At 40.8% G+C, this 24,996-nt stretch overlaps 1 protein-coding gene across 1 annotated transcript; it reads left to right on the top strand.

Annotated features, from left to right (window-relative positions):
• Nucleotides 1-11,572: 11,572 nt before the first annotated feature.
• On the top strand, nt 11,573-17,871 carry LOC124124576. Its single transcript, XM_046487776.2, has 4 exons — nt 11,573-11,672; nt 14,456-14,611; nt 14,867-14,932; nt 17,382-17,871. The coding sequence occupies exons 1-4, from the start codon at nt 11,609-11,611 to the stop codon at nt 17,852-17,854; spliced, it is 759 nt and encodes a 252-aa protein (XP_046343732.1). The 5' UTR covers nt 11,573-11,608; the 3' UTR covers nt 17,855-17,871.
• Nucleotides 17,872-24,996: the final 7,125 nt, after the last annotated feature.

Here is a 24,996-nt window from a genome sequence, read left to right as displayed (position 1 = left end):
TCAGTACTTGTCTGCCTTAATATTCTCGGAAACTATCAGAGCATCAGCAACTTCTACTGTTTGCATACTTGAACTCACAACGTCACAAACGGTCTTTTAGTATTCTAAGATATGTCCATTGGTGGCCGCCATATTGAATGCTACTTTTGTCCGAATGTAACTGGAAAAAACATTTTTGTTTGCCTTATATGTTTGTAAAGTTGTCGCAGACTTTGCTTCATATATTGCTATTGAATAGTGAACAATTTCTGTTCTTGATCATATGTCAAAAGTCGCGTGACATGGCAGCTAAATTGGTATGAATCTGTTGAGAGCGTATTTGTCATTTATGTAGGGTTTCTTTCCTAAAAAACTGAACCGCAAAAGAAACGTCATCCCAAGTAACATTGCATCATAAGTTGGCATTTATATATCTGGGTAATTTTTGTCAAAGTTTCCAAAATTTAACATTACCTTGTCCAGAAAAATGAAATCTTATGATAAAAAAAGAAGGCAGATGACAATAAAACCGATCACCCAAACGAATCACGGCAACGGGCACGGTAAGCCGATGCACGTGATTTCCGTGCAAACTGAAATGCACATGCGTTCTCCCATTTCTTGCCCTAGAAAAATCCACCCAGATCGGATAACATTCATTCGTTATTGAATTGCTACCACATGCCAAGATTGACAAGAGATCAGCAACACCTAGCCCTTGGGCGATTGCAAGCTGGACCAACCACCCTGCAAATAGCCAATGCATTTCAAGTCCACGTAAGGATCATATGCAGGCTCCAGCAACGGTACAAGACCACCAACGCTACAGATGACCGACCACGTAGTGGAAGACCAAAGGTCACCACCCGGCGACAGGATCATCAGATTGTGCGACAGCATCTTCAAGATCGCTTTGTTACTGCTGCAAAAACTGCTCGACACACCAGCGAGACATTAGTGCGGACTCTGTGTGTCGACGATTGACGAGCAGACACCTCTACTGTCACAGTCCACACTGAGGCCCCATTCTGACACCGCCTCATCGCCGGCACCGTCTTCAGTGGGCAACACAGCACTAGCAATGGCGACACCAGCAGTGGAGAAGAGTCCTCTGCTCAGACGGGAGCCGTTACTGTATCTCAACAGCAGTTGGCGGAGAGGTAGATATATATTCTGGCGAAGCGTTAATAAAATATGGGAAATACGCCAATTATCTACCTTTGTATCAATGGAGGATCTGTTGAAAAATAAGCAAACCTTGGTAATGTTTTTATTTATTTTTTTCTTTAGAGTCGATTAGAGAAAACGTATTATTTCTGTTAGGTGAGTGAGTGAGTGAGTTAGAATTTAAAGTCACATCGGCAATATTTCAGCCATATCGTGACTATCAAGGGTATTATCGCTGTTAAAGAGAGAGTGACAAAATAAATCCATGTAACGGGATTTACCATGAACTTTGTACATTATTCACCTAGAGCCATATAACTTTCAATCTTACTGACTGTACTTGGGATGTGTGTTCCTTTGGGCTAAGGTCACATGTGTTCCGAATCATCAAGTGATGTACTTAAATCTAGCTTTGCAATAAATTGAGCTAATTGAAGTTACAATACTTTCAGTTGAAAGGTTCTAGACAGGCAGCCTAGTTTGAAATAATCCAAACAAGAAGTCCATTTTGTTTTTGGTATAAACTGAAATAGCACCACAGGCCTTCAGATTTAAGGTTTTAATTCAGAAAGGAAAGTATTTTCTATATCCGGGAGTTAGACAATTCAAATACGAATAGTTTTCTTGTATAATGAGCTAAAAGCATGGAACCTTATTGCTTGTTTTATTAAACCTCAAATGACAGAGCACGAACACAGAAAGTACTTATACTTTTGGTATAAACTGAGCTAGAACTATTGGACTTTGTGATTTAAGATGTTAAGTATGCATACATATTTTTTGCCGAAACCAGAAGTGATTAAGTCTTTACACAAACTTGAGGAGGATCACATTGCCGCCTATATCTTGCTGAGATATCTGCAAAGGCTAGTGGCATACTTTGTACTTTAAATTATTTACACACGCGGTTGCTGTATGATTTTACGTCCCATCAATAGATTTTGGCAAACACAGTGATTTAAAATCAAAGGAGGTGAGGTGAAATGGGGTTTAACGTCGCGTCCAAGATTATTGCACTTGTATAGCGACGTGCATATGTGTGTGTGTGTGTGTGTGTGTGTGTGTGTGTGTGTGTGTGTGTGTGTGTGTGACTGCTTGTACTAGTTCAGTCACTGAGATACCATGCCGCAGTTTAACATGATTACGCCACTCAGACACAGTTTACTGACTTCGAGCCGACCAGTCCTTGTTTTAGCACCTTAATGGCGAGCGCCATACAGGGTAACAACATGTACCATCTTTTAACGTCTTTTGGTATGACGCTGCCGGGGATCGAACACCGGACCGTCCGCTCTCCGGTCGGACGGTCTACCAGTAGACCACGGAGGCGGTCACAATCAAAGGGAATTTAAAAGTCAACGCCAGAGAGAAATCCGTTTCGATTATCTTCTAAATCAAATTCCATTGGGCATAAATTGAGATCTAAATAAATGGATCACTGGAAATCACTTCTCTTTACATACATTTGTAAGTGTCAACATGTTCCATACTTTCCGAGGGTTGATCAATGTCCACACAGAGCTATTGTGCAGGTATTGGACAAGCAACACATAACCCAAATTGGACATTTATGTTGGAACTCAACAAGAATTAAAAAAGATATTTTAATATGTATGCACAAATAATTAGAGTGACAACAATATATGTGTAAAATCTATGACAAGACGGATTACTTCAGTCTACATTCTCTACATGTTTGAGCCATTTCCAGCAGCTCCAACCTTTGGTTTCAACATTTCACAACTTAGGATACAATCGAGCATGCTCTTTCTTCGAATCATTTCTTAATTTGTTTTTGGCGATTTTACTATGTTTCGGTTTAACGGGACAATGCGCCATACAGCTCATAGAGCACAAAAGTTGTTTGATCAATGTTACAAGATTCAAGGCCTTAGTAAAGCTTTCAGAACGTTTTACGGTACAGACGAAAAAGGCATTTCTTAATTTGATTTTGGCGATTTTAGTATGCTTCAGTGTAACGGAACATCGGTACATATAGAAGGCACAGACAGCTTAAATTGTGGCTCAAATATATACGACACAACTATTTTCCTATTTCTGAGAAATCTCCACTTAAACCATCATCAATTCCCTATTGAGTTCCATTATCTCAGTGTAATCCTCCATTCATCCTGATATAGACGATTTCATCCGGCACCTGCCATTTTGACGCACGTCGGATTGGTTGCTTCCACAAAACCCACCGTAACATCGCGCAGTTAGTCTTTTCTAGCACCTGTCCAAGGGGGTATATATGATTTGTAGCCTCCACAATAGCCACCGTCACATCAAGCAGTAACTCGTTGTTATCACACGTCCAAGGGGGTATATGTGATTTGTAGCTTTCACAATAGCCACCGTCACATCAAGCAGTAACTCGTTGCTATCACACGTCCAAGGAGGTAAATGTGATTTGTAGCTTCCACAATAGCCACCATCACATCACGCAGTAACTCGTTATCACACGTCCAAGGGGGTATATGTGATTTGTAGCTTCCACAATAGCCACCGTCACATCACGCAGTAACTCGTTCCTACCACACATCCAAGGGGGTATATGTGATTTGTAGCTAATATCCAGCTACCCTGACTCTTGTTATGTTGATACCCGACAGCCTTGTCATTGGTGTGTCCAAGGAAAGGTCCATGTACAAAGAAAGAAGAACAGACAACATAATATGTTTGCCGTTATAATGCCTTTGAGGTCACAGTTAGTGACAATAGTGTGAGGCATAAATACGTCGTGAATTACATGGGGAGGTTTTGAAAATTATACTTTTGAGTTAAGCTGAAGTTTCAAAAGCCTAATGAACATGATTTTTTCTTTTTCTATTAGTAAATGTTTATCATTGTTAAACAATTTATAATACGAAGAGACAGTAAAATTGCTCACATATATGCAACGTACATGTGTATCTCGAATTTGCTGTCTGGGTACAGTCATGTGTTCTATTAGTTGTAAACCAGTTTCCCAAAAGTAATCCTCTCTACATCCCGCACATATTAAAACATGAGTAACGTCTTTACTGCGGCAGTCCATGTTGCTTTTTACAGGAAATAGCTTGTCTTCGCAAAATGAAATATAGCAATCTTTGATTATTTTGGGGTAAGTTCCACATCAAGGGGTTTTGCTCTGCTCCTGGTATTTGTTCTTTATCAGTATGAAGTTGTAGTTTGCTATTCGTGTTTTGCACATTTTAAGATATCACTTTGGCTTTGTGTATTATATTCCCCGGCTATCCAGGAGAGACTGACAAGTCAGCTGTATAACTACAATACTGAAAACTCTGTGCGTGTCTACTACAACAGTACTGACAGCTTCGTGTATGTCTCCTGCGACAATAATGACAGCTCCATGTGTGTCTCCTACAACAATACTGCCAGCCCTGCGTGCCTCTTACAACAATACTGACAGCTCCGCGTGTCTCCTACGACAATATTGACAACTCTGTTAGTGGCTTTTGGCTGGATGGTGATAAACTTTGGAACGGTAAGCCACAAAATCCAGATACTCTTAAAGAAATAGACAAACATTGATGTAGTTTTCAAAAGAAGCCACAGCATGCAGAACGCAATTAAAGCAACAGTAAAGCACCGTCAATCCAAAAGCTAGAACCATCAGAAGCAGTGTACAACATCCCGTGCAATTGTGGACACGCGTGTATTGGTGAAACATCAAGGCCCATCTAAACCCGAATCAAAGAACATCAAAGCTCTGTCTCCAACTTTGACTCAAAGTCAGCTCTATCAGACAATATCCGTGACAATCCCAGCCACAGCATCAAGAAGGACAAAGTCAAAGCCCTCACCACCAACATCAAAGACTTCAAAATCAGAAAACTACAAGAAGCCATCAACATCAAAAGTCTCCAACCATCAATCTACGGTGATCAAGGCTATAACATACCCCCTGCGTACCATCAACTCCAAATCAACTCCAACAACCCAATCAGTCAAACTTCTGTTGTTTATATGATTGGCGTTACCCTTTAGTTTATATGACGTGCTTCACTGGTTAAAGTGATTACTATTTTGTGTACATAACAGGGTTCTCCACTCCAGTGTAACTGTATACCAATCTACTCTACTGTATAAACACTGCCTCCTACCAGTGAATATACTTGTCAACCATACTCTGCACATCACTTGCTTGATAACGGTGTTAGAAACTACACTGAAACGTCGCTCCTAATTGTAATAAAGACGTTGTTCATACATATCTGTTATCCTTCTTTTGTACTCCAAATTCTAGATGCCTTTCAAAGAAGACACGTATGTATACAACTCCCCTCTGACCCCTCACTCACTGAAATAATTTCTCAGAATTCCTTTGATTACATTACCATCTAACAGAACATATCAATAAAATAAAATATAAATATTTTCAGGCATATCCTACGTTGTTTAATAAGTAATCCTTACTTAAGAGTTATAGTGAAATCACAACCACGAAGCCAACAGATAATGCCTATTCGATTCCACTAATCCTTTATTGCCTTATATATGATAGCTCCGCGATAAATCGCAAAGAATACTGAAAGAATGAAGTGTGTTTTATTTCACGATAAAACGTTCTATCATGACGTCATTTCTAGAGATTCGAACATGCGCTCGCACTTGATGACGTCGATGTTGGACCACGTTATTTCTGAGAGGGGAGTGTCTGATGATTTGTTCCCCATAGATGTAGCTAGGCAACGTAGAGAAACGCAATGGCCGAACAATCGCATCCAAATGTAGGAGAGATATAACGAATGTCATTGGGAAAAGATGGTGCAGGTAGTCGACGTAAGGACTGTGGGAATATGCGGAAAATATCCACCTGTGCATAAATTATGACTTGCCGACATTGACAAAGACGGATTCTGTTCGGGGAGTCATGCATAATAAACTTTGGGTAAATATCGAAGGACGCTGCTGAAAAGTGCTACTCACGTAACCAGTGTTACAACACTTTGATGATTTATGTTGCCAGTGATGGACACTAACCCCGCAGACCCAGCGGTAGCCCGGATAGAGTGACGTGTGTACCGTGTAACAGGTGCCACTTGACTGCGCGACAATGCGACAATATATAGCGCTATCTGTTGACAATAAGACGATGGTCGGTGCTTCTGATCTCGCATCCAACCATGATAGAAATGGAAATAGTATGTTTGACAGTTTTTGAAATAAGTGAGGGATATTCATAATGAAGCCTACCGAATGCATGACTGTAATAGTGCTTATTGTTGACATGACAGGTGCGTTACACAGTTGAAGCGTTCTGCATATTGATCATATACTCAACAACAAAAGTTCCTGTGACACCAATATTTTAGTGTATTTTTCAAAAAAGTAAAGTTTGGTTTTCAATTGTGTAGTACATGTATGGAATCAAGTCACAAAAACGCAACTGCTACAGAAAAGCATGCATTCCATGCAAAAGTTGACTTTTATACAAGCTCCATGTATTTCACTACCCAAGAATGGGTATAATAACATGTGCGTTAACGAGATTCCATATGCATTGTTTAGCATCGTGCTGACAACAACCACTCAGAAAAACAACAAAATTACGCATTATTCAACATTACGAAATGCCACGCCTGTCCGAAAATGAGCGTCTGCGAGCCATTGGTAGCTTGAAGCAGGACAGAGTCAACGTGATGTTGCAAGACAATGTAACGTCCACAGAAACACCACTTGGTGTTTATGGCAACGTTGGCAACAGACGAATGCAGTCAGAGACCTTCATCGGAATGGCAGGCCACGCGAAACCAATAATCGACAAGACAACTGGATTCGAACAACACACCTACGAAATCAATTCAAGCCAGCAACAGTGATTGCAAGAAGCATCCCTGGCCCCAGCCGAATATCTTCACAAACCGTACGACGTCGCCTCAGATGTGCAGGGATTGTCGCCAGAAGACCCGCCAGACGTCCCATTTTGACAGGAAACCACCGTCAAGCACGTCTACACTGGTGCAGACAGCATCTACTCTGGACGGCCATGCAGTGGGGATAACTTCTATTCACTAACTAGTCTCGTTTTAACCACTACCACAGCGGTTTGAGTGTACCGACGTCGTGGTGAACGTCACGTCATTCATTGTGTCATGGAAGAAGATCGGTTCGGGGGCGGCAGCGTTATGGTATGGGGTGGGAATACCGCAAGACAGAGGATCCGTTTGATAGTGGTAGAGGAAAATCTCAAGCGACAGCGCTAGCGCGACGAGGACATCGGCCCTGTTGTTCTACCGTTTTTGCGCCGTCATGACCCAGGAATTACCTTTCAACATGACAACGCCCGGCCTCGTATTTGCTCGACCTGTTCAGGATTCTCTTCAACAAAACAACGTGAATGTCATCCCCTGATCATGATATGGACAATTATTCCACAGGACTTGGTGCGACGCCTGGTCCATTCCATGAGACGAAGATGTGTTGGGTGCATCGCAACCAGAGATGGTCACATGCTATTTGATTTGTAAATTGACATTTTGGCATGTTCATGTTTTTTTAATGAAATCACGCATTTTCTGAAGTCAGTATGGCAAATTAAACCATTTGAACACTTACAGGAATCTTTTATCTGTTGCAAACCGAAATTGTTTCAGATTTGGTAAAAAAACACAACTTTGCATTAAATCTTATTCAATGTCAGAGGAACTTTTGTTGTTCAGTACATTCTGAAATTGAACATATGTAGCCTATAGAAACCTTTGGTTGAGATGTAACATTTTATTACCTTGTATGATTTACTGTAGAGCCATGTGACTTTCTCAATGAAAGTATATTATGTTCTGGCTTAAGCTATGACAAGGGACATGTTCATGCAGGCAGATGGATAATGATGTATAAATCAATAAGTGCGTGTGGATGTTTGTGACCCGGGCAGTCAACTGTGAAGCCGTACTTGGTAACAGATGAAGCTTAGCTTTGAAAACCTTACATGTATTTCTGTTTTTGCTTGCATTTATTTCAGAAATGATGAGTAGATTGTGCTTACTAACGGATGAAGTTTAGCTGACTAGGCGTTTGTGAAATTGTTTACATGAGGCCCAGAAAAGATGAAAAGCCCTGTCAATAACAATAAAAAAAACAGTTGTTATGAAATTCAAAGTACAGTTATCAAATTACTCACAATACGAATGTTCGAAAATATCGATAAGTTATTCTTATTAAATGTTACACATATGGCCTGTTTCACTTTACATTTTGCACGTGGGCATTCTACAGAGTGAAAGAAGCAAACCATGCAACACACGTCACCCAATGGGTAACAGGTACGTTGTGCATTTTGGTAACATGGGCGTCTATGTACATTCTGGTAAACATTCTGGGCACCAACTTTACGTCCTTTCTTGGTGTTCTGTTTCTTTTTGCATTGGAATTGGAAATTAAGCTCAAATTGGCAAAATCGGGGAATTTGGATAAGGAGTTTAACGTAAGTTTCAGGTATATCAATAACAATGAAATAGGCAATTCCCTTACACTGATTTACCCACCTGAACAGAAATAAAGTAGATCTGTTAGACTGCGTCATGTGTTTATTTCGTCGATTTATACATTAAGTTTCAGAGTGACAAAACACTGATAGTATGACAAGAGGAATGACTTCAACTTTTCAATAGTCAACTTTCCCTTCATGTCAAGCAATATTCCTGCAGCTCAAATCCTTGGTGTCTACATGTCACACCTTTCGAGGCATAATCTACAAAGGTATCAAAGAGCACCACATAACTCTTGCCAGGAAGTTGTTTAATCAAGGTTACAACACTCAAAGCCATAGTAAAGCTTTCAAACGTTTCACTTGAGACAGGTTTATGGGGAGGGCATTTCCAAATTTAATGCAGCAGTGACAATAATGAAGTCCGGTGCAATTCCCTATTTTGTACCATATGTTCCCATGTTCTTCAGGTGAACGATTGGCTTGCCTTTGCATGTGTTTGTGATGGATGCCGTATGGTGTGCAGGATACGATCACCTTTTCGCAAACACCTGGTCTCATCACTATTTGATAGTTATTCATAAACACATGTCCATGACACAGTTGGAATCATACAATCGGTTTTAACAGAGACTTTGTGTGGCTATGGAAAAGGATTGTTACCTTTCATTAATACCTATTATTCATTCACAGCGTGGCATTAGGCCCAAAACATAAATCTGCATTTGTTATAACAGGTGTTAGTGGTGGAACACCCTTACTCTTTTCACGAACACCTGGTGTCACCACTCATTTTCCGTGATCAATGCATCAATAATAACGTTGACCACTATTTTGCCTTTTACTCCCAAAGGACTTTGTTTGGTCACCTAATCGGGACTGGTTGAGGTATGTCATTTGTGTGAGTGAGTGAGTGAGTTGGGTTTAACGCCGCTTTTAACAGTATTCCAGTTATATCACGGCGTGTCAGCTTAATGTGGGAGGAAAGCCCGAAGTGATGCAGGTTTCAGACGTTTACCACTTCGGTGAAACCCACGAGCACGGGTATGGTGCTGACAAACCTAGAAACATAATAGGGGCGAACCGGGATTCGAACTCACAATCATAGGTTTCTGGCGTGCCCAAGGGACGCAACTCTGCACAGCGAATCGCGGCGCCTTAGACGACTGGGTCACCCGTGCCCCCCTCATCTGTGTGAAGTAGTGAAATAGATTGCATACAACCCTCTTGTTTTGTACATTTTCTGTGTCAGTATAAAACAACACAAGTGGTTATGTATGTTATGGACGCTCTTATCATCCATTTTCCTTTCACTTTCATACTACATCATTATTAGCTGGTATTTCGCACATTCAGAATATTTGATTGATTTATCACATTCTCAATTAAGAAAACCATTCGTTTCCGTTGCTGTGTTTAGTTTACATTTTCCAAAACATAACCATCTGTCTACCGTAAACTGACAATTCACCTGTTACTGCACTGTCGATAATGTCAGCTGATTTAGCCAACATGCTTCATCCTCTATGATATGTAGTCATCTCATTACCATAAGATTTCCAACGATACTTTCAGCTGATATATTGTTCGAACTTTTTATTATTAGTTATTTCCAGTATTGGTATTGAGACATGAAATTGTCACATGGAATTTAAACAACAACAATTGTGACTGTTGTTGAACAGCATAACGTCCCTACATACACGAAGGTGAAGAAACATACTCGCGTGTGGTGTGCACACTCAGTGCTGGGGCAGAGGCAATGCTACATCTATTACTAACAGCTGTCACTTGCTGGTTCTGTAAACACAGCCATTATCGCCTGTGTACTGATACATGATATGTAAAGCAATCAAGGCCAGGTGTAAAGATGTGTATCATGTAGTGCACTATAGCATGAAATGTACAGTCGCAATTACACCCTAGCATGATGCGTGTCCTATCAGTGTCTCATCTTACCTTCTGTTACTCATTCATCAATAACTGAACGAGATAATATCAACGTTTCAGCTTGCATCAGTCAATCCTTACTGCTGTAAACATCTATATTTTATGGACACAAAAATAAGGATGACCGTTCTTTATCAGAACAAATAAGATAAATGAGCAAAGAATTTAAAAATGAAATGAGGGTTTTAATCGTTATATGCTGGATGTCCATATTTAATGTTTGTAGTAAGCAAAGGATTTATAGAGTACTTTTAAAGAGATATACATTTAAGCTTCATTCTAAATCTAATGTATATAACAAATTTATGATGGCACCTCTTTTACCAACTAAAATAAAATGAATTAACAAACATGTAACACTGGTTTGGATTTTTTGCAGGTGTAACCATGCAACTCGTACGACTTCGATTAAAAACATGTTTATGTGATACGTGTAAGTGATTAAATGAGAATGGATTTTCGCCCTTTTTAGCATAAGTCTAGCAATACCACACCTGGAGACACCCCATGTACGCTTCACACGTGGTAGCCATGAGAGAAATAGAAAATGTGCCACCGTCGCGACGAGCTAGCACCTTAACCACTGGCCTATTTATTGCCACAGATAATGAAATCAGGCTTTGGCATTTTCTGTGTGAGGATATTTACTGAACGTCATGCAGGTATGTAAAGCACGAACTTTTGTAAACATGTACACCATGGGTCAACATTTTGTTCACATATGTCTACTCATGCTTGAACAGCCGATATCATATAGCTATACATCTGAACATGTTATTTATGTGGGTACATACAGTGCAACAAATGTCACAAGTTTTTATGCATACATTCATAAAATACGCTTTCAGACTGTTACTTTGCTTGACTGTGTACATGTATCACACATGATCTGTCTGCAGCCACTGTCTAAAAATATGACTAATGATTGCTTCACACCCTACTTGAGTGTGATATTAATCTTTCAATCAACTGCCATGTTTGGTAACATTTGTTCTGAAGGATGATGCACGAGTAGGTGTTAGGTCCTGGTAGATGAGTATATATGTCTCCCCGCTCTACCTTCACTGTCGGTGTGGAATGAAGACAATGGCGATGCTGCAAACAACGTTCATCCTCCTCCTCTGCCTGAAACTTGTCGCAGGTGACTATAGTTTCAATCTTCTTTATGAATTATCATAATGTGTATGTTAAAGTTGTTAACTGTTTTCGTCAGTAATTGTGTGCGGAATGTGATTCGGTGTGTTATTTGAAGCGTAACTAGATTTGCACTACTGAGGTCACAGTGCAATTTTTTAACCATGTTTGCACTTGTTTTTAAATCAAACATGTTATGTTGTGTTATGAACCAGCATATTTTCCTTATAAAAACCTAAGGTTGTTTCCTTTCATCCGCACACTTCTTCAACTCGTTTGGTATTTCAGGTAAATTTTGTTTGTTGTTGAACGCCACATTCAGCAATATTTCAGCTATATTGAGGCGGTCAGTAAATAGTTGAGTATAGACCAGTCGAGCCAGTGATTGATATCATGACCAACGATCCTGGTATGATTGCATACATCAACCATGTGACAGGGTCTGACCACCCGATCCATTTAGTTGCCTTTTACGACCATCATACGTTATGTATTGTACGTTTGTTGCTTCGTCAAAAGCATTAAAAAACATAAACATTTGAGAAAACTTAAGGGGCATCTACACGGTACAACTGGTAGGTACAACTTGTTTTATGTAATAGGGGCAAAACTGCGCTGTGCAGCAATGGCTCACAATACAGTTTCGTCCTAGTTTGTTCACGTGTAACCAAATACTTCCCCATACACATTGATATTGAAATCGACACTACAAAAAATGAAGTAGAAAAAGGTAACATTATAAAATGCCCTTAAATATTGGAGCAGAATTGAAGGGTTTTACGATGCAAGAGAAGATTTTGAATAGACAGATTGTTGATGGTTGTCGTTAATTTGACAAGGCACGTATAGTGTACATTATGGAGACAAGAGTAAAACATGTACACTGTTATGTTCCCTCAAAAATACATTTCGATTAGATATGCATGTTTACCTTAAGTCACATATACGACATTTGAGAGCGTCATTAACCATAACCTCATTGCTTGGACAATAGAAATGGAATGTGTTGTAAATAATATTTTAAAAGACTAATTTCGTATAAATGCTTTCAACCAAACTCTCTTCGAATATTAAATTCAATGTTTGAAACAGAGATTAACTGACGTTAAGTCGGCTTTCCCGACCTGCTACTTATTTGTAAATACCTACCATATAATATACAGTGAGTTTGACATATAGACATATTTGTAAAAAACATACATGCACACATACAAAACACCCACTCACCCACATACAGTATTTGACAAAATACTAAAATAGACATAAGTGAGTGAGTATGGTTTTACGCCGCTTTTAGCAATATTCCAGCAATATCACGGCGGGGGACACCAGAAATGGGTTTCACACACTGTACCCTTGTCGTGAATCGAACCTGGGGCTTCGGCCTGACGAGCGAACGCTTTAACCACTAGGCTACCTGACCGCCCAAAATAGACATAAAATATGAGATTGACAGCTGAGTTCGAATATGTTATAGATAATCATACTAAAGCGCTTCACATTGTTGTCATACATCCACGTTAACTGCTTGGACACACTAGTTGGGATGTCTCTTTCTATGTGTAGTTTACCAAAGTACATATATCAACAGTGATAACACCAATGTCCCAGCGGTAACCCAGATTATATTCCGCACATGGGTGTAATGAAGCTCCTTTCTGGTGTCCCCAGCCTTGATATTTTTTTTGCTGGAATGTTGATAGACGCGGCGTAAAATCATACTCATTCACTCTGAGCGGTGTTTGTCAAATGACTAAATATGCAGGTACATATACATGTAAATTTGCACTTGATTTGAGAAAAGTTTGATAGTAAATTAAATGTCAAAAAGAATATTGACGGATAACAGTATTATGGCATTCACACCATAACATCATATACTACTCAAAACAAGTTAAAGAACACACAATTATAAGACTGTGTTTTGAAATATAATCAACCGTGACTGTTTAATCATTGTCATATGAAGGAAACGGGGGTTCTTTAACTTCTTTTGAATAGTTTATATTAAGATTTTAATCTGATTCATTTAGTCAGTATTGTCATGACCCGACATATGCTGATGACGTGATGTTCCCATGAAACACCTAATTTGGGTCATAAATCAATCAATTAGTTTTCACAGAAATCCATGGATTGTTTTAAAATCACCTATGTCTGTACAGTTATTATGTTTAGGTAGATAGTGAGAAAATTTCAACATTCCTCCAATTTGAAACAGATAACACCTGCAACCCTACAGTGGTCGAGAGGGGATATTGCTCTATCTCGAGAAAGCGAGGAAGCGATAGAAAAATAAAGCGAGAAATCTATAAAGCAATAAAACGATATCCACTCTCGGTCAGGATACTTTTCTCGTCTCGTGATATCGATTTCTCGTCTCGTGTTATCGCTTTCTCGTCTCGTGTTATAGCTTTCTCGTCTCGTGTTAACGCTTTCTCGTCTCGTGTTATCGCTTTCTCGTCTCGTGTTATAGCTTTCTCGTCTCGTGTTATCGCTTTCTCGTCTCGTGTTATCGCTTTCTCGTCTCGTGTTATCGCTTTCTCGTCTCGTGTTATCGCTTTCTCGTCTCGTGTTATAGCTTTCTCGTCTCGTGTATTCGCTTTATCGCTTTCTCGTGGCCATTGTTTAGGGCGAGGAAGCGATGTCCCCTCACGGCCACCATAGCAAACGTCAAAAGTGTTACCGACTTGCATGCACCGAATTGGGTTTGTTTCTTAATGTTCAAATAGAAACACGCCAGTAAAGATCGTTGAAAGATATGTTGGCACTTTGCTTTGTGTTTTGTAGTTGCTTCTTTGAAGAAAAACAAAACCGGTGTCATTACTCCGTGCTCGGCTTCCACGAACAGGCAGTTCTTGCATGAGCTGAGGTCGCTGCTGAGCCTCTATCTGGGGGAAAAGGTTCTTCAGCCAGTGACCACCACTCCACAAAGTAGCAGCTCGGGTAAACACGCCTTTGTGTTCTGATAGCATTACGTCTTCCACGAACCGACAGTTCTTGCATGAGCTGATGTCGTTGCTAAGCCTCTATCTGGGGGAGAAGATTCTACAGCCAGTGACACCATCTCCACAAAGTACTGGACACAGTATATTAAAATTTAATTTAAGTTCATTTCTTTACTTGAATAATACAGCACATATACAAGTTCAATACGCCATTTCTCCCCCTCTATGTGTCTATATGTCTGTGTATTTGTAGGAGGAGCGATGTTCACTCGGTGGGGAAAGACAACATGTCCGTTGGGAAATGATGTCATGTATAAAGGTAAAACATTTCGAGAGATATATTTTTTTTTCCGAGAGTCTAAGAGAAGTTGTTTGTTTTTTGTTTGTTTGTTTGTTGTTTAACGCCGCACTCAGCAGAATCTACAGTTATATGTCAGCGGTCTGTAGATAATCCAGTGATTGACATCATGAGAATCGATCCACGCAATTGGGATACATTGACACTCTTTCGACAAGCATAGTCGTCGTTTATGGCAAGCATGTATAAGAGAAGTACATGAGTTTGGCAATTGTATGTTTGTGTTATTTGAAACATTATATCATGCCAGTTCAATCGATGTAAACCTATCAGATAAAATCTCTCTCTCCTCGGTTAGTGATCCTTCCAGTCGGGGTTGTGAAAGGCTCTACTTTGTCTGTTAAGACAGACCATTCATGTGGACCAAAGTCCAAGAGACAGCATGACATTTATTTCCCTCTTAGGTCCAAAAAGTTTTAAGCTTGATGAAGGAGAAAATTGATTATATTTTCAAAAACATCAATTTCTTACAAATTGTACCATTGACCATTTCTTCATAGTATGGCATTAAAGGCATGACACCAATGCGCCCATGTGAAAATGGGAGAAATTTAATAACAAAATGAGAATGACTAAAGTTTTTTGCTTATTGAAGTAAAGGTACATGTATGACGTACTTTGTAAGAAATATATTTTTGAATAGCCCAGACATAATGCCATTGCTACAAGTATTAACAACCATTTGGATCTTCCAGGATAAAAACACATACCTTATCTTTTGGACTACCTGTAATATACTATACTCCATAACCTTTTGCAAGACAAAAATCAATTACATATATGTACTTTACACTTTTCATGATTCGGTATATATATATATCACATGTAAAATATATATATTGAGATTAAACGCTGCGCATTTGGTTCCAAGTTCAATCGAGCATAACTAAATCTACAGGTAAGCTAGCTCGTTTTTAACTTTCCTGTTCCACCATTATACAGTTGTCAGCTCAGGTATTGATGAGTAGATATGAAATGGGGAATGACGTCGTGCACATATATAGATACGTGCATGCGTGTGTGTAAGTGCGCGACTGCTTGTTTTATTGTTTGGTTATTTATTGTTTAACGCCGCAATCAGCAATATTCTAGCCATATGACGCCGGTCTGTAAATAATGGAGTCAAGCGACCTATGTTGTCGTAAGAGGTGACTAACGGGATCTGGTGGTCAAGCTCGCTGACTTGGTTGATGCATGTCATGGATTCCAAATGCTCGGATTGATGCTCATGATATCAATCACTATATTGTCTTGTCCAGCTGGGATATTGCTGAGTGCGGCGTTAAACAACAAACAAACAAACAATCAAATCTTACGACAAGCATAGTCGCCTCTTACGACAAGCATGGATTGATGAAGACCTATTCTAAGCCGGACCTTCACGGGCCGCGGCTACTTGTACCAAGTCCGTCCCAATGCCGGTTTTATAGAGCTAGCCCACTGAGATACCATGCTGCATGGGAATCGTGAAGATTCCGGTATAGAATAGGTCTTCAGCAACCCATGCTTGCCGTAAAAGGCGACTATGCTTGTCGTAAGAGGCGACTAACGGGATCGGGTTGTCAGGCTCGCTGACTTGGTTGATGCATGTCATCGATCCCAATTGCGTGGATCGATGCTCATGATATTAATCACTGGATTGTCTGGTCCAGACTCGATTATTTACAGACCGCCGTCATATAGCTGGAATATTGCTGAGTGCGGCGTTAAACAACACAACAACCAACCAACAACCATGCTGCATGGATACTAAACAATTGATTCCGAGTTGACCTTTTTTTATCACGCTTACAATCTATCTGCAATGGTTTCTAAGATACAAACAGTTACTTGAACAGGGTGACAACATTCAAAGGCTCAAAACTTGGTTTGAATTTGTGAATTTGTGTCACAGATATCACCTAGTGTCACAGAATTTATCGTTATTGTTGTCTTATTGGAGCGAGTGAGTGAGTAATGGTTTACGCAGCTTTTAGCAATTATATTAATTCCAGCAATATCATGGCGGGGGACACCAGAAACGGACTTCACACATTTTGCCCATGTGGGAATGTGTTTACTGGAACATATTCTTCGATGAATGAATGATTTCCCAAACAGAAAGTAATGGGTTAATTGTTTTTCTTCACAAGACAAAGGGGTATATAAATCGTTACGCACAATCTACGGTAAGGTTTGAAATATTTTGATGTTAAGTAGTTGATAAAGGGGAAGCTTCCAAGAAAAACGATATCTTGAATTCACCTCATGTGGTTTTTAATTTGAGAAAGAGCAAAATAGTCTCAATGAATCCATATTTGTCTTTCAAAAGACCATATTAAGAAATATAAGAGGTGACCTATATTTGATATTCCCTGGGTTATCTGATTTCCAGATGACAAATATGACTTGACCAGTTTCTTTCAATCAGGTTATGCAGGTGGAAGCCATTACACGGCCAAGGGTGGACCAGGGACAACTCTGTGCCTCCCTGACACTCCGATCTACGCCAACCATACTGCATCAGTTACAGGCGGCTCTCTCTATGGGTCTGAGTATGAAACTCCTGCAGCAAAAGGTCCTCTGCACAACATGTATGAACACGATGTCCCTTGCGTGGTGTGCCGCAGTCGTCACAGGAGGAGTGCTGTCATGGTCCCTGCCAGGAATGAGTGCTTCCCTCAGTGGCATCTGGAATACAAGGGCTACCTCTTCGGGGGAGCCACTGGATACACAGGTTCAACTGATTATGTGTGTGTAGATGAAGACCCGGAATCCGTACCAGGAGGCCATGCAAACAAAGAAGGTCATATCTTTTACTTGGTCAAATCTGCATGTGGTTCTCTTCCATGTCCACCATATGTAAATGGCTGGGAATTGACATGTGCTGTTTGTACAAAATAAATCACCTGATAAACAGATTATTTCGTTGTTTCTCTTTCTTTCTTTCTTTCTTTGTTGTGTAACCGCACTCAGCAATATTCCAGCTTTATGTCGGCGGTCTGGAAATAATCGAGTCTGGACCTGACAATCCAGTGGTTGACATCATTGGCATCGATCCACGCAACTGCGATGCGATGACCACCCAGTCCTGTTACGACAGGCAAGACGTAACGTTTGAAATGGTTCCCTCATTGCGTAAGGTCAGACTGACCACGTTGACCAGTTAGTTTACTTGGCCAATGGCTCAAACAGAAGAACCTATGGTCTTTCTCGTGGCTGCTGGTTTCAGTTACTTTATACCCTTCCAATATTATAACCGTATTATTATATACCCTTTGTTGACTCTTTATCGTTAGACCAGGCTATTAACAAGCAGGATTTCCTAGTAGATGGGGGACCAACTTTGCAGTAAGAAATCACACCACTTATCGTTCAGTGTTTTATTGAAAACACAAGTACCTCTATTTTTGTGCGGTCTAAACTCTGGTCACCAAATTCGGTGGTTACATTTATTTAACCTTTCTGTGACTTAGTCTAAATTGAATCACACAACACCTCTCTGTTAGTGAAATATATATTTCTTCTAATTAGATTGGATGTTGATGACATGTCGTGACCGTAGTTACAAAGTATGAAAACAGCATGTATTATTTCGTACCATTAGAGACCATTGGACACATTGTGAGAATTTCAAAGGCATTCACAGTTGAATTCAATGAAGTGTTGATTAGGTGTTTCCTGTTTCATGGTATCTTACGATCCATACCACAGTGGAGAATATCACAACTGCATAGCAACTCCAAACCATAAATCAAAGCCACAGATTAATCAGCCTGTGATATTCGACACACAAGGTGTTGGTTTTTGTTCTTAATTTTATGAAGAAATGTCAGTGGATCGTTATCAGTCAACACTTGACTAGGAAACAAAGTAGTAGCCAAGTCCACCTCAAATTGTTGCAAGAGTTTCTTTTTTAATGGTGGAATAATTTCTCTGAAGTTTGTCAAATTTTCATGAATAATAACAGGATGATCAAAGCCTGATGCATCTTCCTGCAACAGGACGACTCCACAACAGGACGGCTCCACAACAGGACGGCTCCACAACAGAACGCTCCAGGACTAATGTCACTAGCATCAACTGCTTACAGTCAAGTCTCGTTAATCCGACACTCATTAATCCGACAATCGGCTTTATCCGACACTAATGATGGGAACCGATTAAATCAGTGCTATTTAGACCTGTTAATCCGACAGTCTCACACTCCGACTCCGACACACCTAATTTGCAACGAATTACCGAAATCACTCATTATCCAGTCTCGTTAATCTGACACAGTGATAAGCGTATTCCGTGGTCATCTGCCCGCGAGTACACAGCCCGTGTTTTGATGCGAGACGAATCGGCTGGTAGCTGCATATTACAACGGCAGCAGAGAGAAACTTGCTTAACAATAAACAATTAATGCTTTAAATAAAGAAAACAGTATAATTCACATGCTTAGATTACCTCAATCTTATTAAGTTCAGATACAAGTTGATACTACTAAATTTCGTTTATCCGACATTCTCGTTAATCCGACATAATCATATGCAACCATCGATGTCGGATTAACGGGACTTGATTGTATTTAAATTTGTTTTCAAAGTTTGATGCTTGGAGAACAGGAGAAGTCATGACAATTGCTTTCCCAAACAAATTTCATATTTTTGCCTTGCAAATTAGTGAGAGGAACTACCACATGTGAGGCATTTTGACAAAATTTACGGTATTAACCAGCCATACTCCGAAATCTCCTTTTTGTTTTTAGGAATTTTGAATTTTGAAATAGCTTCCACTTTTGCTTGTACAGGCTGCACCTAACCTTGACCAGTGATAAGACCTGAAAATTGCCCATGTGCCTGTGCAAATGCACTTTTCACTAAATTTACAGTGACTTCAGTGAGTCTCTCGAAGAAGGCACGGATCCTCTTCAGGTGTTCGTCCCATTCCATAGAATGATTGATGACATCATCAATGTAGGCTTCGACACCCTGGCTGTCATTGTCTGGCATGTATTTAACTTCCTTCTTCAGAGCTTCAAGCTTGATTGGATTCATCTGGTAGGGATGTTGTTTCACAGGCACAGCGTCACCTCCATCAACATCATGACACGCTAAATTTGTGACTCTAGGCTGGGCAGCCACCAAGGGGCCTAGGGAGTATAGTCCCTCTAAATCGTGTTGTACGTCTCGTAGGTAGAAGTTAGTAAAAGTATTGTAGGATCTCCTTTGGGAGCTTGATACTTGTTCGACTTGGCAACTGAATTCCATGAGGCCAGACTTTTAGCTAGTTCACGAATTTCATGAGCTTTGCAACTTCCCCATTTTAGTGTTGAGAGCTGGGCTTCACGATAACTGTCAGATATAGTGGTCTTAAGCCATTCGGCTTAGTAATTTCCTTTTCTGACAAAAGGTTTGCAAGAGATAAAGGGCCGTTTTCATTTCTTCCTGTGGTTCTGTGTAGCTGAAATATAGTGATGTCAAGGTACCTAGGCAAGACATCCACCAACGACGTTACCTGCTGGGTTGTTCGAGGGCACTCTTAATCCTCTCTATAGCTCTTAGATATCTGTCCTCTTGGGGTTGTAAAATGCCTTTTGAAAGTTGAAACCTCGCCCCTATGTACACAATGTCTTGATAATTCCGACCTGATGGGATGTACCAGGAAACACAAATGAGATAGGAGTATAAACTTAAATATTTCGTTCTGCTTTATCTGCAATAAATCTTGATCGGCTGAGAGGAAATTGTTGTGAAGTCTTACAAGATTTAGATGAGCCAAGCCAATGATGGGGTAATCCGTGTTAAATGCCGCGTAATTGTGCTATTGATATTACGAATGGTAGCACATTGAGTTCGAACCTTAGACCGTTTACTGCAAAGCGGAGGTAGGGTCGAAAACTCGGGTGAATAGGCACATGCAGGTAGGCAACCTGTAGGTCCAGACTGACTAGCCAATCTCCTAGTCTGAGAGAACTTTTTTACTGATTCCATTTGAATCTTTTGAGGATATTGTAGGTTTTCTCTGTTGAGTACCTTTAGGTCTATTATCATGCACATCTTTGAAGAGTTCTTTTGTGGACCAGAAAACCTGGAGAGTAAAAGTCTCTTGTAGTGTACGACTTCTGTAAGACGCTGACGGCCCCTTTGTCTAGCAGTTATCGTGTCGCCAAACTTGCGGCCGCTGATATTGCTCCTGCTAGATGAAAACGTCATCCTTTGGGGTGGACTACAAGCTCGGGATGCTGTTGAAAATGGAGTTTGTACCCTGTTTTTACCGCTTAAAATTGGCCAAGGGTCGTGCGTCATTGACTTCCAATTTTCGTCGTAGTGACAGACGACCGTCGACTGGTCCTGCGATAGGCGTTAAGATGAATTTTTGTAAAATGTTAATCGAGGTACCATAACATAGCATGGTCGATATGGTTTGGTTGAGAGGTTCTTGGATGCAGAGTGTCACGAACTCTACCTCTAACTTCATTGAACTTCGATGCCTGGGAGATACTAGAGTTTTTGAATCTCTGATTAGTAGTGCATACACTTTCATCAATCACAGAAGTTAGTCTGCCTTTGAAGGACTGGGGGGCCAATATCGAGTGAGACATCAAACTTCGTCTTAGTAGATCTGAGAAATTGTGTCCAACCTGTTGAAAAAGATGATTCCGTTCAGTAACCAGGAATTACGGACATCCATACCTGTGCATCTTCAGAATGCTATCCAGCGCGCTATGAATGAAAAACTTGTTCCAAGTTCATTTCAACTCTAGTGTCACAAGGTTGGACTTTAATTTCCAGGGGAAAGTACATGTCTGCTGCAAACCAGTTCATATACGTGCTAATGTTTATCATCTGCTTATTAACATTGTCAAATTCCTGAATTGGTTCATCTCAACATTCACTCTCAAATAAGGGTGTCTGACCAGATCAAACTATTCCTCATGAATGGTAGGAGATGTGGGGAACGGACACTTGTCGGTTTCATAGCATTGTCTCCCTTTGAGGGGACCAGGCATACGTCTGCTAGTAGACGCGATTAATTTCGTCATTGTAAAGTGAATGGCGGATAAAGTAATGTATGAAAACCTTCCCTCTTTTCTACAGGATTTTCATAAGCCGCCCATTCAATAAGCACTGGATTCTCTACCTCATTGCTAGGTGGTTTGACAGATGGTATCAACTGATAGAATTCATAAATAATATCTTTAAATGAGTAGTCGTTTGGTTTGAACGTGAGTGTGTACTATAAGATTCCTCGTGAGAAGCGTCGGTAAAATCCTCTGGGTACAACCCCCCTGGCTCATTCCACCGGGGGAGATGGTTTCACGTTATACATGCTTATCACTCTGCCACGACTTCTGGCTCGAGCTGCACGAGGATTGTGCTGCATAACTGTAATAGCTAGGTGATTCATAACTGCCCGAGCTACAGACACAGTTCGCACATGTGACTGTGGCTGAGGGAGCACGCTTTTTGTCCTGGGAACCTTTAGCACTATTTTCCCCAATCTTGGGCGTGTGAGGTTGATATGCCCGGCTGGAAGAATGGTGTTTATTTTTGTGTGACTCCCGTGATACATGCTTCTTTTCCCGAGAAGCACGGGGTGAGGCAGGGCTATAGTGACTACTCTCCCTGGATACATCGCGTCTTTGGTCCTGTGAACATTCTGACCTGTGACGTGTATGAGAATGGTACTTTTGTTTACCATCTGAATTATGTGATCTAGATCTGGTCGTATCCTTCAGATTTGCATTTGTTTTAGCTCATTTATATCCTGTGATATAGCCTGGAAGCGTTTGTCAAACATTTCGGACATGGTTGTGGTCAATGATTGAGACCATTCACTCATTCTCAAGGGGGAGAACGGAATAGGTTTGGGCTCAGATACTTCTTTAAAACCATGAGTGACCAAACTACCCATAGCACCCGAGCATAAGGCTGCGGTCCCAAGACCAGCGCTTGCTGCCTGATCCGTTGTTTTGGTCGGGTGGGTTGAGTAACGTGATTTTTCCTCAACAGAAAAAAGCGGGTTCTCTTTATACATCATTGTTTTGTTGCCCGCGTATTTCACTGAGGAAGTCAGTTCACCTGAGAGATAACATCTTTCTACATTTGATTTAGATTCAGTTTTGGTTTTAGGTGAAAGCGATGCAGAATTATTTTTGTCCGATGATCTGGTTTTCCTCTTGGAGTTCGGACAATTAAGGGCGTTATAGAGCTTGAGAACTTTCTCCTTTGATACGTCCTTGCAATACGTGTATCTGGATCTTGGAGTGCACATGTTCTTTCCACAAGTACTAAATCTGGGGTGAGGGTCTCCGATTGCTTGATCAGTTCCACACCCCTAGCAGACTCCCGATGACGGTAGTAGGGAGGCATTCATACCCCGCAGTACGTTAACTAAATCTACCTACCTACGTCAACGATCTTCCTCCTGTACCACCGTTATCAGCAAGTTGACGATCGCAGGTTGTCTGCTGTAATCCTATGACGATCGTAGGTTGTCTGCTGTAATCCTATGACGATCGCAGGTTGTCTGCTGTAATCCTATGACGATCGTAGGTTGTCTGCTGTACTCCTATGACGATCGCAGGTTGTCTGCTGTAATCCTATGACGATCGCAGGTTGTCTGCTGTACTCTTATGACGATCGCAGGTTGTCTGCTGTAATCCTATGACGATCGTAGGTTGTCTGCTGTACTCCTATGACGATCGCAGGTTGTCTGCTGTAATCCTATGACGATCGCAGGTTGTCTGCTGTACTCTTATGACGATCGCAGGTTGTCTGCTGTAATCCTATGACGATCGTAGGTTGTCCGCTGTACTCCTATGACGATAGCAGGTTGTCTGCTGTAATCCTATGACGATCGCAGGTTGTCTGCTGTACTCTTATGACGATCGCAGGTTGTCTGCTGTAAACTTCTAGGTCTTGACTAGCTGTGAATTATTGTCCGATAAGTGTTTGGATTGATGAACAAGAACTTTTGCTTGTTGATCCAACACACACAGGCAGATTAACAAAGGATGGGGTCCACCTCAAAACTATTGGGACAATTGGCAGTGGAGAGGACGTCTGTTGAAAAATCTTAAGATTTTATAGTGTGATTATTGCCAAAATGGGAATTTGTGGCTATGATTTAATAGACGTAGGATATTCGTGATAATTATAACATCACAGTGGTCATTGAATTACAAATTAAAGTGGTCACTCCAAGTCGACCAGTCCTTGTTTAATCCCGTCAAAGACGAGCGCCAGACAGGGTAACATCAGGTAGCGGTGACGATCGAACCATCGACCTTCCGCTCTCCGGGCAGACGCTCTTTTCATTATCGCTTCACCAGGGGGCGGTCTACCAGTATCAGCCATTAACAGGGAAAACCTGGGGTAGCAGTCAGGTTATATAACACATATGCGGGCATGCGCAGTTTACAGTTTAATCAAAGAGACAGCGTGGGTTAGATGTTCATTTGATCTACCAACACCTTCCCGTGCTCGCAAGGTTCGCGTGAAGTCGAAGACGTCCACGTCATACATGAGGCTGTCCTCGCAAATTGATACTGCTGGTGATTTTGTAAAACCACACTTATCCTTGTGGGACAATTGACTGACCACAGTGCGGTGTATGGACAAACGTCACCACCATGCGGTGTATGGCAGCTTGGTGAATCATTATAACAATCGTCATGTATACGTAGAGCTTAGCTTTCCAAAGTACAGCTTCGACAGAACCTGAATTAATTGACTGATTTGCATTCTGGAAGTTGCAGAAAAAGCAATAAAACGTAAAACTTAATGGATAACAACCCCAGCTTGATAACAGTTTCATCGCCAGAGAGACTCTATCAAAGAAATCGGCGAGGAATGCTGACAGCTGGAATTATACTACTTCGTGACAATACCTCTTCTCACACCTCTCGACTTGAAAAGGCTGCTGTGCGACAATGTGGGTTTGAAGCGGTTCCTGACACTTAATACTCGCCAGACCTGGCACCAAGTGATTGCCACCTGTTTCCTAAACTAAAAGAATACCTTCGTGGAAAGCGATGTGACCACAACGCTGTCCTC

The sequence above is a fragment of the Haliotis rufescens genome, unplaced genomic scaffold, assembly GCF_023055435.1.
Source record: "Haliotis rufescens isolate VD_foot unplaced genomic scaffold, xgHalRufe1.0.p SCAF_56, whole genome shotgun sequence".
Classification (NCBI taxonomy): domain Eukaryota; kingdom Metazoa; phylum Mollusca; class Gastropoda; order Lepetellida; family Haliotidae; genus Haliotis; species Haliotis rufescens.
This window is presented reverse-complemented; position numbering and strand designations above follow the sequence as displayed.